The sequence below is a fragment of the Argentina anserina genome, chromosome 6 (assembly GCF_933775445.1).
Source record: "Argentina anserina chromosome 6, drPotAnse1.1, whole genome shotgun sequence".
Classification (NCBI taxonomy): Eukaryota; Viridiplantae; Streptophyta; class Magnoliopsida; order Rosales; family Rosaceae; genus Argentina; species Argentina anserina.
In genome coordinates, this window is record NC_065877.1 from 1,185,702 (window position 1) to 1,199,961 (window position 14,260).

A 14,260-nucleotide genomic window follows, 5' to 3' on the forward strand; every position below is an offset into this window, starting at 1 on the left:
AAATGTAATCGAAAAACCAATGTAATGTCATATCAGTTTGAACTCAAACTGGGCAAACTGGGCAGTGAACTAAACAGGAACCTTAAAAATATCCTATTGGAATTTCAGGATGATTTTTGTTTGATTATGGGTGAATTCTGCAGTCTATTTGTTTGACACGAAAGATGTTCTGATGTTTTTGCTTCATAAGGTTGTCTGCTGTTGGAGCATACAAACAGCAAGTGATATCCAACAAGACACTCGAACAATTTAAACTTCAGCAAGTAAATGAAATACTGGTAGAAGTATAGACGCTAGAAACAGCAAAGTGGACTCTTCAGGGTTATAGACGAGACTACAATGTGGCCATTTTGAAAGAAAACAATACTCTATAATCACATTAAACGGGAACAAACTCATTATTGATGCATCAGACTAAATGAACTTAGTTGATACATTCTGTAAACTTCGATAGCAGGTGCTACAAAGATTGAAGATATAAACTATGAAGACAACAAATAAATAATTTTTAACATTAGGTATTTCAGGGATTCTGCACACTACGACAGTATGAGAGGACCATCACGAAATCTTTAGCAGATGAGCCAACTGTTGCGGGTAACTTTTTTGTTGTCGATCCAGTTCGAAACCACATATCTACGAGGTTATGTAGTTGCAATGTTGGATGCACTGGCTGACCCCGGCACATTATCTCCACCTACATGATCGGATGAGACAAAACTTGAAGCGTCCAGAGGAATAACAAATTCCATCTCTAAATGCTTACAATAGGCATAATGAGTTCAACAATAAAAAGAATTTACAGTTAAAGCATAATACTATTACAATCCCTAGAATGTTTTTAACTTTGGCTGAAAGTTCCTAGTTTGTTTGAAGGCAACAAAAAACATGCTCACCTCGGCTTCACTGGTAAGTTCAAGTTTCTTCACAAGGTACTTCTGAATAAATGTTACAGGCATTTTACCATCCCTGTGAAAGCAAGAAAAGTGATTACGACTAAGTCCCAAGCAAGTCCCTAAAATTAAGTTTTTCCATAAGGAATAAATTCACAATCACCAAAATGCACACGTTGATATCATCACAATTACGGAATATATGTGGTTAACATAGTAGCTGACAGAGCATGAGAGTGTGCAGTCGACTCAGCAATTATCTATTTACATTTCAACTGTAGCATATTCTTAACCAATAATGGTAGACTCATATCATGTACTAAGTTCCTCTGGAAAGACTTTACTGATACGGCCCATCAGTCTCAACCTCCATGGTCTTCTTCCAGTAATAAATTTTTTTTTTTAACAAATTCAGTAATAAATTACACAACTTGTTTTTATGTACATGACACTAAGCAGCCAAAAATGAATATCCAGAGTTGCCCAAACTTTGGTACTGGTTGCCTATCCCATACATGATACCCCAGATGAAGGAATTAAGATAAGGCAATGCACTGTTATAAATTTGCAGAACTTCAAATAATGACATAGGACTATAGAATGCTCACTTTATTCTCAGGTAACATGATGATATCTGGGGCAAGGAGGCCTCTCCTTTCCTGAAGCCATTTACCATAAAAATCAGAAATCAACATGAAATAAGTCCCTTATATATAAACCATATAACTCGTACAAGCTTCATAATCAAAGCAGTGTCTCACCAGTTTTCAGCTGCAACCAAGGAGAACCAAATAGGACTATCTCTTCTGGCACGCTTAGCCCCATGTGCATCTAGCAGAGCTTGAGCTGAATCACATGACTCCCCAGATGGAGCTCCCCTATTACGATTACTTGCATGCAACCTCTTGCGTTTCAGAGTTCCTGAAACCACTGCCGCATTAATGTTCTTTTTTCCTCTTGTACTGTTCTCAGGCTCCTTGATTTTGGCCTTAGGCACATTTTCATGACTATCCATAGCATCTTGGGACTCCGCATCTGTGTTATTTTCAGGCATATAAAGTTCACAAATACTGTCAAGGGCATTCAGTGGCTCTGGTCTGGCAAGCCCTTCTGGATTTGACTTAGAAGACTTGGTTCGGTTAGCAGCCTCTACAAGACAGTTTAAGGGTGTCCACAGATCAGCTTTGCCCTCTGTTACTTCAACATCATCTTTATTAAGCTTCTGTTCATAGGAAGTCTCAGGTAAGGAAGAATCCTGCATCAATTTAACCAGCATGCAACATCTAAATAAGTCAACTGTTGAATAAATAAACTAGATTACAAATAGGATACTTCAGTGGTAGTTTTGTGATTTCCTAGTTTGTATTTAACAGTTTTTTTGTTCCATCCTTGCACGCTTATTGGGTGATCCAACTGTTGTTCACCACTGATGGCATTATCATGAGCCATACATCACACTCTTTATCAGCTCCAACAGGATAGAAGTCTGGTTCATGTTTGACTTCTATAAACTTTGCCGGCATCTCGTCAATCCATTCTTAAGCATTTGATCTAAAGGCCTGGCAAGTGACTTAATTTTCTAAAATTAAGCGTGATTCACTTAAGAGTGTAGACTAGGGCTTCCTTAGGAGAAGACCTGATTTGCTAAGACTTAAAGAAGCTGCCAGAGAATTGTGAGTAGGGTAGTAATTTAGTCTGTGATTGATGCGTCATACATCATTATCTATAAAAGCATGTGACTTGTTTGAATTGTCATGAAATCAAACTTGAAGTATATAATAAGCAGCAGAAAGAATTAAACTCCTGGTCCCCGTTTACCTGCATCTTATCTTGAGCATCAGGTGAACTAGAGCTCCTTGGATGATCTTCTGAGGATTCTTCTCTCTTTGCAGCTCCTTCAACAGAAAAACTGCATCCACGTGAAGCAGCAGCCTTTCTTGTCAAAGCTCTTGATCTCTTACCGGTCAAGCCTGCTTGTGCTGAAACTTTGGGGGTGCTGACTACTAATGAAGATAATGACCTCTCCTTTCTTTTCACCGGCAATGAAACAGACAGTGATTCTGGTGCATTAACTTTCAGTCTTTTAAGAGGAAATATCTTGGCCCTGATATCTTGCAGATTATGGTCCGGCCTGCAGATAATTGGTTGGCATCCCAAGCATGTGTAAGAACATTTTCATATAAAGCTCCAGAACAAATTAAGATGACAAAACTCATAAAGTATAACATACTGCAACCAAATGATTATGCATTTTCATTAGTAGTCAACTAGTCATACTCGAATTGACTTTCATGCATAATCATACTGATGTTGTATCATGTGTTTTAAACCATTACAAGTTACTTTTTCTCCTATTTAGAATAGCAGTCTTAATGACGATACTAAACAACCAGCAACAATCCGTTATCTACTTATTTATGATAGATCCCTGGGCTTAAATTACATGATACACTTCAAGTTAGTAACATATATGGTCATTAGCTCCCATGGTGCATAATGCAATATGCTAGATGTGTCCTTTCCCGAAAAAACAAAAACACAGAGTAGTTAATTGCTTTCGTAGTTTCGTACAATCCAAGAACATCCCTTAAAATCGGTCCAATATACCAAAAAATCACTGCAATCATTCACCACTCAAACAGTTGATCAATATGGGAAAGAAAAAACGGACAGCTTCTTTCCGAAATGCGAATATTACAATACCTGAGTTTTTCCACCGGTAGACAGCCCAAATCGATTTCGCATACCGGACAACAATCCCCCTCCTCATCCGACAGCTTCTCATATATACACTTCCTGCAAACTGGTTTCAGATTCGCCATGCATTAAATTTAGCAAAGATTACAACAACACTCAACAGCATTCCTAGCTTTCAAACATCATCACCAATTGACCAATTGTACGAAGATGCATGGCAACTAATGTTAACCCAATTCAAACCAGGAAGACATAAAATTGGTAATGCCACAACATCAAAACTAAACCCATCAGCTCCCATGCAACACAAACAACATAGATTACGAAACAAAACCATAAACACAATTACTGCAAAAACAAGAACAGAACACAGATCATAGTAATCTGATCAAACTACTAGAGAGTCACTAACACGTGTGGAGGCAGAGAGATATGGTGGTGGCTTCTCTCAGAAGCTTATTACAAAGAGGACACGTCATGCATGCCTCGATCGCCTCCCTCCTAACCTTAACAACATGACCCGCCATCTCTGATTCGATTTCCAGACACATAAGAACGATGTTGTTTCTAATCCAAACCCGACATTCAAGAACGACTGAGCTCCGAAACCAGAACAGAGGCGGACCAAGGCCGAATATTTATGCGAGAAAGATGGGGGCTTTGGTCGGATCTGGGCGGAGAAAGTGGTGGCGGGTTTTGGGGGTCTGATGATAATGAGAATTACGTGAGTGGTGTGTTGGGTTTAGGACAGAGGAGTTGAATTGGGTTCTGGGGTTGTTGTTTGAGACCAAACTGGAAACACAGAGCGAAGGAGATGATGAGTTACAACGATGGAAGAGGAAAGGGAAGGCCTTTTCGTGCGTGCGACGGTGCAACTGAGAACACTGTTCTGTTCTGTGCGACAAGAATTTAAACTTAGCTATGGTTTTTACTGGACGGTATTGTGGACTAAACGCAGCGTTTTGAGACGCACGCAGGGCAAGTAATATGGATTGCCTAAACTCTGCGAATGTGTCTACTCTTCTTCAATGGTCAATTTCTCATCTTTTTCTTTTGTTCTGTTTTCGTCCTCTTAGATGACTTTTATTAATGATTTTAGACTTTTCAATTGAAGATGGGAATTGAAGATATACCAAACATATAAGTGCAAATATATCTACCAAACATACAAATTCATTAATGTATGTCCAGTTAGATCTTCAATTACAACTTTATATATATATACATACATTATTCTCAAAGTCTTTCTAGGTTCACCGATTAATCCGCGTTGAGAGGTCATGTTAAAACGCTTCTCCCCTGGCCACCGAGAATAAATTAAGATTTAAATTTTCATCTACAACTGAATGAACTCGTATTTTGTACTAAATGAATTCGTAATTAATACATTTGTGTGTGTAACTATTTATCTCCAATGAACTCATATATTGTGCGGGGTAAAAAGATATAGCATTAAATTTAGTTTATCACCTAGAAGTTTGGGAGTATCATCATGTCACTGCCTATTCTTTCTTATTAATCAGAATGCCCCATGAGTTCTTCAATTTCAATCAGTCATGTCTGATTTCACACATCCCGTCCAAATCAAACGTTAGAGTTAACATTGGGCCCCCTATTATGGGCTAAAATTGGCATTGCAAGCATATTTTAGAGTTTATACAATTTCATAACCTACCATCTGTCAAAAAAGAAAGAAAAAAAGGTATGTAAGTTGTAGAATCTGACCATAATCGCTATGTTACTTGATCATTAAGTAGTTTTGCTTAATTTTTGGGATCGGGATATGATATTTTGCTTTGATGTTCTAAGGATATCAGCTCGCCAAATGACTGGTTTGTGATGAATTGTGCTCAAGTCTAGTAAGGATGTGTGGGGGTTATGAATTATTTAGCCATAATATAAATGCATGTGATACTAATTAGTGTTTGTAACTACATCGATTAATTACGTTAATAAGTGTGTTTATTATTACTAACAATCAGTGTAGCTATAAGTTTTATAAGCATTGCAGCGATAATACAACTATAACCGCTACAATGAATGTTGTAACCGCCGACATAAACAAGTATAACCGCCGACTAATAAGTGAGTATAATAATCATATTAGTTATGAGTTCTTAATGTTTGACATATATCTTCTACTATAAAAGGGAAGCAAGAGGTTCAGGTTAGACATCCTATCTCTTCTTTCCTCACTTGACTCACTTGAGAGTGAAGTGAAACTATCTTAAGCGTCGAAGAGTTTTGTGCAGGTACCCCCTCCCCCCCCCCCCCCGGGCCCTCTTTTTCACTTGAATATTGATTCCAGGTCAGTTCCCGCTCCAGTCAGTAATCTATTGGTGGGTCAAAGTTCTCAACAAATTTTCCCCTCCAACAAGATGTGAGCTCTCCAAATGATTGTTTTATCCCAAACACGACACATGTTTCTAGGTTTCTTGAGAGAGAAATGGTGGAGGGGAAATACAGACCTTTTGGTCCTTTGTTATATGGCCACACAATATTCAGATCATTTGCTATCTCGGTTTATGCTTTGTGCTCCAGATCAAAATGAATCCTTTGCCATCCGAGTCTATAAGTTCGCGAAGAATGTGAGGGCTAAAGATTCTTGTTATTAGATGTAGGGGTGGGCATAAAAAACGGAAATCCCGATCTTGTCCCGATCCCGTCCCGTTTCATAATAGTGGGATGGGACGTGAGACGAATAATTTCTATCATGCTTCATCTCGTCTCGTCCCAGCCGTAAATTATATCAACTCAAATAATAATGGTAAATTATAACATTTTGAACATAATATGCATTTTTTTGTTAAAATTTCATTATTGAATGTTACTTTGTTAATGAAAAAGTAAAAATATAGGTTTTTATTTAACTTCATAGGAATGTGGGATTTGTCTGTCCCGTCCCAACCGGGATTAATTCCGAGTGAGATGTATTCTTAAAAACCCACATCTCATCATGATTCTATTCCGATTCAAAAGAGTGGGATGTGACGTGAGATGGGCCCCGTTTCGTGCCCACCACTATATATAGATGAATAAATACGGGTCTTGTGCTTTTTGGGTTTGAGGTAGGGACTGTTTAGAGCTTCTTGGTGGAAGTAGTTACTAGATTGAGAACAAAGAGAGGACGAAGTGGAATTGAAGAAGAGGAAGAAGATTTAATTTTTTTTGTTTGTGCAAGTTTATTTGTTCAGAATTGATAATTTTAACCCAAAAACTTGACTTCATAGTCAACATTAGGAATAAATTTGCCGACAACTTTTTTTTACCACCCTCGTGACCACTCACCTAGATGAAAGTCATGTGTCATAGATTAACTATGGTATAATCATGGTTATCTATATAAATTAATAACACATAGTAAAAATAAATCAATAATTAATTTAAGAAATTTAAGAGTTAACTATGGTATAACTATAGTAAGTAAAAAAGATACATGGCTTTCATCTAGGTGAGCGGACATGATGGTGGTAAAAATAGATGGTCGGTAAATTTGCTTCCGTCAGCATTAACGTTTGATTTGGACGAGATGTGTGAAATCAGACATTACTGATTGAAATTGAAGAACTCGGGGGGCATTCTGATTAATCTCAGAGTATAGATAGTGACATGATGATACCCCAGACTTCAGGGTGGTAAACTGAATTTAATCTAAAAATATAACCAGAGCACCAAAACACCCACAAATTCAAGGAGCAATATCACCACTTTTTGTTGATTAACTTATTCCATCCTTCATCGATCTATGATGAAGTTATTCATGTCTTACTATAGAAAAGCTCCCTAACTAATTCACGATGATGCAATTAGTCCATTCCCACAGTTCACAAAGTTGTAGCTAACTATCAGGTGTCCTGCCTGATACCCACGCCCGTCCGTGTCTATCTGGTTAAACACATTCACATCCAAGTCCATCCCTCCGTTGGCGCACTGGTCGACGATCCTCACCGTCGCCTTAACTCCGGTGGCGGTGTTAGTCACTACCAGGCACCTTCCACAGGCGGCTTGTCCGCTCGGACCGGCGGGGTGACAGAAGGCAGTCCATCCGTACTTGCTGCGCCATGCCAAGGGCTTGTCGGCGTCCCATGTCGAGCAGTAGGCGCTTGCAGCTCGCAAATCCCAGTTGATGTTTTGTGGATTGTAGTAGTGGTACGTGGCTCTCACATTAGTAGCACTCTGAGCATAAGCACTTCCAATCGCGGCACACAACAACACCAAGAACATGACGCATTGTTTTCCGGCCATTTTCTGATCACCTGTTTGATATACGTTGGAAGATAGATATGGGAGATGATAAGGGAAGTAAGGTATTAATTGTATTTATAGGAAGCCAGGAGTGAGGTAGGTGTTAGAATCATTAGGCTGCCCCGTATTGTCTGGCTGCTCTGGCATATGCATGAAATTTCTACCAGCCTGCTTGGACTAGTCATGACATTATTGCAATCGACCGAAGAAATGCATGCATACATACAGAGACTGATACTATAATTCAATTCACGAATGACTTCAGCTTCTGAGTTGGCCGGACACAATACTGTATATAGACTATGATCGGTAGAAAGGTAAAGGGCATAGCACATGTGTATGGAGAGAGAGAGAGAGAGAGAGAGAGAGAGAGAGATCAATGGTATTAAGAAATAATTTAAGTGAATGGCAAGTCTTTAAGCTTATCTAAAACGTACTGCTGATTAAATCCTAGAAGCAGCCAGTAAGATTTTCCATTTGACAATGTTGGCTAGCTTGGATCGAGCATTCAACTTTTAATTCCAAAAAGACAAACAACCATGCCAAATTAATATACTATTGACTAGAGGATCCCTACTTGAGTTATATTGTACGTGACTTTATGATGTTACTTAGCTGCCAAGCTCAAACCTTCATATGATTCATATCAGAAGAAATCATATTCTTACTCTTCAGTCAAATCAAAGAAAAATCGTAAGCTGCAATAATTTAAATCTTTAAATATGATCAATTACCTCGAATGTCATCATCTATTAACTTACTAATTTGCATCGCAATGATGTATATATGTATTGGCGATATGTGCATGTACTTGATAATGAATTTTTTGTGTGTTTAACTATTTATATTGTGCGCGGGTAAAAAGATTTAACCAAAGCACCAAAACACCCACAAAATTCAAAAAGCTAAGCAAAATCATCACTATTTATTAATCAATTTATTCCATCCTTTATCGATCTATGATGAAGTTTATTTATGTCTTATTATAACAAAGCTCCCTTACTAATTCATGATGGATGCAATTAGTCCCCACAGTCCACAAAGTTGTAGTTCACTGTCAGATGTCCTGCCTGATATCCACTTCCGTCCGTGTCTATCTGGTTAAACACATTCACATCCAAGTCCATACCTCCGTTGGCGCACTGGTCGACAATCCTCACCGTCGCCTGAGCTCCGGTCGCGGTGTTAGTCACTACCAGGCACCTTCCACAGGCAGCTTGTCCGCTCGGGCCGGCGGCGTGACAGAAGGCAGTCCATCCATACTTGCTGCGCCATGCTAAGGACTTGTCAGCATCCCAGGTCGCGCAGTAGACGCTCGCAGTTCGGTAATCCCAGTTGATGTTTTGTGGATTGTATAAGTGGTACGTGGCTCTAACATTAGTAGCACTCTGAGCATAAGCACTTCCCATCGCGGCACATAACAACACCAAGAACATGACGCATTGTTTTCCGGCCATTTTCCGATAAACTGTTTGATATACGTTACAAGATATATGGGAGATGATCAGGGGAGTAATGTATTTATCGTATTTATAGGCAGCCAGGAGGGAGGGAGATAGGTGTTAGGATCATTAGGCTGCCTGTATTGTGTGGCATATGCTTGAAATGTCTTCGTACCAGCTTGCTTGGACCGCTAGTCATGCCATAAATTGCAATTGACCGAAGAAATACATGCATACAGAGACTAATACTAATTCAATTCACGAATGACTTCTGAGTTGATAGGTAGAAACGTAAGGGGCATGGCACAGGTGTAGGGAGAGAGAGAGAGAGAGAGAGAGAGAGAGAGAGAGAGAGAGAGAGATGGTATCTAAGAAGTAATTTAATTAAGTGAATGGCAAGTCTTTAATCTTATCTAAACCTGCTGATTTAACCTAATCTAGAAGCAACCAGTAAGATTTTTCATTTGACAATGTTGGCTTTGAGCATTCAAGTTCAAATAAAACAAATTATTAACATAATGTAAAAAGTACTTACCAAATTATTTTATATTTTTTGATCTCATATCTCTAAAGTTTTTCTTTCCTTTCAATAATCTTACTTCAACTATTACTAGTAGAGTAGGCGAGAAGTAGCATACATGATTGCCCTCTTCTTGCATCTCTCATTCTCAATATCACGCAATAATATTTGGTTTTATTGAGAAAAACATATATGAAATTCTTTCAAAACAGACTACATACATATAAGAAAGATAAGAACTACAAATCGATTTGTGTTAGAAATAAAAGGGGCATATATATAGAATGTGTGTTCATATCAGTAACATAAAATAAGGATTATATAAGGAAATAAAAATTGATTAGTCTTAACTACGTACTTCTCTAGGAAATGTTTTCCTTTTTTCAACCAGAAGGGCAAAACAGTGAAGCCAACCAAAACATAAAAAAAAATGAATTCATAGAAAGAAAACCTATAAAAAATGTTGAAATAATTCATTTGGGGGTAGATTTAAAAATTATTTAGGTGTGGGGTTAACTTTAATTGGGGCTCTAAAAATGGGTTTATGTCTAATTTTCTCTAATCTAGAAACAACCAGTAAGATTTTTCATTTGACAATGTTGGCTTTGAGCATTCAAGTTTGAATAAAACAAACTATTATGCCAAATTCTATTGACTAGAGGATCCCTAGTTGGTTTCTATTGTACGTAACTTTATGATGGTACTTGGCTGCCAAGATGAAAGCTTCGATCATATGATTCATATAAGAAGAAATCATAGTCTTCTCACTCTTCTGTCAATTAATTCAAAGAAAAATTGCAAGCTGTGTTAAATCGAACCTTTAAAACGATCGATCACTCTGAATGTTAGCATCCACTAACTTACTAATTTGCATCGTATTGATGTATATATCTACGTACCGGCGATATGTGCATGTACTTTAACAATAAAAAAAACCATGTCTCCTAATCTCCTATACATAGAAATAAATCATTTCACTAGCTCTAACCTACCAATCATAGTGAGAAGATATCACCTTTCCTTTTTGCGTCTAAAATGAGGAAATTAATGAGCTAAGCATCAATTTTGGGCTTTTGGCAAACTAAATAGAGAAGCTGATCCACTGCCCAAAATCTAAGAACTCAGAGGCCCAACCCAAAATAATATTAAACTAATAAACGAAAGTAGGACAACCTTTCCACTTTAGTCTTTTTTCTCATCAGAAGAACAAAAAGAAGACAAAGTAGTTTCCCTTCCCGCCTCGTACGTTAGTTGATCACCGTCGCGATCGTAGACCTCCTCCCGATTCGGACGCTCCTCGGATTCCGACCTCTTCTATGTTCGGAGCTCCAGGTCAGATACCCCTTTTAGCCCGGATCATCTCTCCCCTGTTTTAGTTTCTGATACTGCTTGGATTTAACGTAGGTTTGAGAAATGAAAAGCTCCCAGTTTTGTGTCATTTAAGGTCTCAATCTCTAAGGTTTGTTGATTCCAACGGTTTGGTTTTAGGGTTTAGGGGTTTGGAACATGAGAAAGATGATTTCTTTGGTTGTGTTGCTTATTGAAACTGTTGAATTGAAGTGAAAGGTTTAATCTTTGAGCTGGGTTTTAAGTCTCTTGAGCTTTTAACTCAGGTCAAAGGTTTATTTATGTTGCTGCTTTTAAGTGTTTGTCTTGGTAGTTTTATCTTAAATTGGACAATCCCAAATTTAGAATTGGTCCTTTTTTTGGTATGTGAAAGTGTATTTGTGTTAGTTTTGGGGAAATATTTAGTTCTGTGATTGGTTATGGTTGGTGTTAATTGTTTAAGGAGTCTGGTGATATATAGGTGGTGGAGGACTGAAGTAATGATGTTGAATCCTTCAATCAATACTCTGTCGAGGGACTTGGATATGCTAAGGATTGAAGAAGACCTGCCTCCTGGTGCAGAGATGAGTATGGTGCTGCCTGACTTGGACAGATTGAGGCTTGTACAAGAGCCACCTGCAGGTGCAGAGATTAGTATGGTGCTTCCAGGTTTGGACAGATTGCGGCTTGTAGAGCAGTCAACTGCGGGCGGAGAGGATGTTTTTGTAAGGTAAATAGGGTGTTTAGGGATTCTAATTTCTAAGGGTAGGCTCGGTAGGTTTAGCTTGCAATGTCTGACCCCTTCATACTTGAACAGGCTGCAGAGAAATGTTTCGGATTACCCGCCCCCGGGCGCAGATTATACTCTTACAAGGTATAGGCTGTTTAAAGAGTTGAAGAGGCTGCTGCTAGATTCACCTGCAGGGATTAGTGTGGTTCCCCCAGACTTCTACAATTGCGATATAATGTTGTGGAGTGTTATTATAGCTCCTCATTCTTTGGATTCTCCTTGGGAGGGAGGTGCATTTAAGTTGACTCTTCAGTTTACTGAGGAGTATCCACTCAAACCACCATTGGTGCGATTTGTTTCTCAAATGTTTCATCCAAACATTTCTGCAGATGGAAGCATGTATTTTGATAATTTACAGGATCGGTGGCCTCCTATAAATGATGTGGAAGATATTCTCAAGTATATCCAGGTATGCTTTACCTTTTTCGGGTGGCATTCTTGTTTCCTTAATTGTATCTAGGAATTGATAATGCACTTGTTCCGGGTTACAATGGTCACATCATTCACATGTTGTCATGTTGAATATGGCACATACATATGACTGATATGAGTAGCATATACATTAGTCTCTTATGTACATATACTGAGAAGTTTTAGTCAGTTGAAAACCATGAATTTGAGAAGGTTCTTACACATCCCATGGGCTTACTGCAGTTTCTAATTTGTCATCCCAACCCGAAGTATCCTGCAAACTCAGAAGCTTTCTGCATGTACTTCAGTGAGAACAGACTTAAGTACAACCGCAGAGTGAGGATAATCGTGGATCAGAGTTGGATTGCTGACTAGTAACTTCTGTAAGTTACAAACTTACAATTTGTAGCATTGTTAATAATTAGAGTGAGAATCATTGTGCGACTTCATCAACAGTTTATCTTCTATGTATATATATTTCCTTTCAGATTATGAATCTTAATGATCTCTGTTTCTGATTTCAAAGTAGAGACAGAGTTTTCGGTCTGATGAGACTCTGATTACAACGACTCATTCTTTGTTCGTTATGTAATTGATCTTAGCCAAGCAATGCTCATAGTTAGTTATAATCTAAGAAGGCCAAATACCTTCCACTTTTATTAAATTAGCTTCAGTAACAATACTTGATTCCAGTTCTAAATTTCATTCATTTGACAAAACTTTGTTTCACATACATATGTTGAAGTTTATTTGGTAGTTAAGTATTTGATATGGTTGATTTAGTCGCCGCAGTCTACAAAGTCGTAGTTGACATCAAGGAAGCCTTGTGCATAGCCTCTTCCATCAGTGTCTATCTGGTTAAACACATTGACATCCAAATCTAAACCTCCATTGCTGCACTGGTCAATAATTCTCACTGTTTCCTGAGCTCCTGTCCCTAAATTTGTCACCTTCATAACACAAATCACAATTAATTATCTGCACATATACATCAATGAATGATCAAGAACATAAGATTTTAAAGTAATTACCAGTAGGCATTTTCCGCAAGCGTCTTCTCCGCTAGGACCTTCAGGTCCGCAGAAGGAAGTCCATCCATATCTGCTGCGCCATTCGAAGGGCTGATCCTCATCAAACGTGGCGCAGAAGGCACCTACTGCAAGCAAGTCCCAGTTGTGATCTTGCGGATTGTAGAGCTGGTATGTGGCTCTCACATTAGACGCACTTTGAGCAGAAGCACTTCCCATTATTGCACAGACAATAAGGAAAGAAAGTGCATTGCTCAGCTTCACGGCCATTTCTTACTTTGATGGTTTGTTAACTTTATTTGGCAGTTCAGTTGGTTTTACTTGGCATACACTGGGATATGGTTTGGCGGTTTGGCCGTTTGGGGAACTTATATATATATAGAGTAGCCTAGACTTAATAAGTCGTGACAAAGTCGGCATATACAACATCGTATGCCAAAATTTGTAATCAAACGCATAGAAATGATCTTATGCAAATCAAAACAATGTTGCTGTTAATTAATTTGCAACGAATTTGATGTTTAATTATGGTCCACCATCGGCATATACTTACATTGTTCTCAAGTCTTGTTTTACATGTTAACTTCAACTTACGGGACTAAACAAGGAGTATAACAATGTCTTTGGCAGTTACTTCCCTGAGTTTTCTTCCATCTCCTGCCGTCTATATGTTCTCACTGCTTTGTTTCATACTGTATTACTGAGAGAAAAAAATAGTCATTCACAGTACAAGTCTAAAGGATTATAAAGTTACCGGTATGGTGTGATGGCATTGTTGATTCATGCAGGTACCAGTAGCATTGTTTCTCTTGTTTTAGGTTTCAATAGGTGGAATTTACCCAAATGGTTTTCTGAAATAGTTTCTGCAAAAAATTCGCAACAAACTTTCTTAACAAAATGGTTTTCTG

At 38.3% G+C, this 14,260-nt stretch overlaps 5 protein-coding genes across 8 annotated transcripts; 1 reads left to right on the top strand and 4 right to left on the bottom strand.

Annotated features, from left to right (window-relative positions):
• Nucleotides 1–383: 383 nt before the first annotated feature.
• LOC126797903 (E3 ubiquitin protein ligase DRIP2-like) lies at nt 384–4,542 on the bottom strand. The gene is made up of 7 exons (XM_050524663.1): nt 4,003–4,542; nt 3,597–3,696; nt 2,712–3,024; nt 1,655–2,148; nt 1,502–1,552; nt 897–969; nt 384–697 (listed from the first exon to the last, which is right to left on the bottom strand). The coding sequence occupies exons 1-7, from the start codon at nt 4,139–4,141 to the stop codon at nt 524–526; spliced, it is 1,344 nt and encodes a 447-aa protein (XP_050380620.1). The 5' UTR covers nt 4,142–4,542; the 3' UTR covers nt 384–523.
• Nucleotides 4,543–7,277: 2,735 nt separating this feature from the next.
• On the bottom strand, nt 7,278–8,012 carry LOC126797916 (pathogenesis-related protein PR-4-like). The gene has a single exon (XM_050524679.1). It carries the CDS (start codon nt 7,833–7,835, stop codon nt 7,383–7,385), a length of 453 nt encoding a protein of 150 aa, XP_050380636.1. The 5' UTR covers nt 7,836–8,012; the 3' UTR covers nt 7,278–7,382.
• A 729-nt stretch (nt 8,013–8,741) lies between these two features.
• On the bottom strand, nt 8,742–9,444 carry LOC126797918 (pathogenesis-related protein PR-4-like). Its single transcript, XM_050524682.1, has one exon. It carries the CDS (start codon nt 9,290–9,292, stop codon nt 8,858–8,860), a length of 435 nt encoding a protein of 144 aa, XP_050380639.1. The 5' UTR covers nt 9,293–9,444; the 3' UTR covers nt 8,742–8,857.
• Nucleotides 9,445–11,009: 1,565 nt separating this feature from the next.
• LOC126797908 (ubiquitin-conjugating enzyme E2 2-like) lies at nt 11,010–13,491 on the top strand. Of its 4 annotated transcripts, none has more exons than XM_050524670.1 (6): nt 11,047–11,129; nt 11,202–11,256; nt 11,605–11,853; nt 11,941–12,322; nt 12,568–12,707; nt 13,359–13,491. In XM_050524670.1, exons 1-5 carry the CDS (start codon nt 11,114–11,116, stop codon nt 12,697–12,699), a joined length of 834 nt encoding a protein of 277 aa, XP_050380627.1. In that variant the 5' UTR covers nt 11,047–11,113; the 3' UTR covers nt 12,700–12,707; nt 13,359–13,491. The 4 variants fall into 4 exon arrangements, with proteins under 4 accessions (XP_050380629.1, XP_050380627.1, XP_050380628.1 ...); XM_050524671.1 differs by having other exon boundaries at nt 13,362–13,379; XM_050524669.1 differs by lacking the exon at nt 13,359–13,491 and having other exon boundaries at nt 11,048–11,129; nt 12,568–12,826.
• LOC126797917 (pathogenesis-related protein PR-4-like) lies at nt 12,964–13,707 on the bottom strand. The gene is made up of 2 exons (XM_050524681.1): nt 13,356–13,707; nt 12,964–13,274 (listed from the first exon to the last, which is right to left on the bottom strand). The coding sequence occupies exons 1-2, from the start codon at nt 13,620–13,622 to the stop codon at nt 13,104–13,106; spliced, it is 438 nt and encodes a 145-aa protein (XP_050380638.1). The 5' UTR covers nt 13,623–13,707; the 3' UTR covers nt 12,964–13,103.
• Nucleotides 13,708–14,260: the final 553 nt, after the last annotated feature.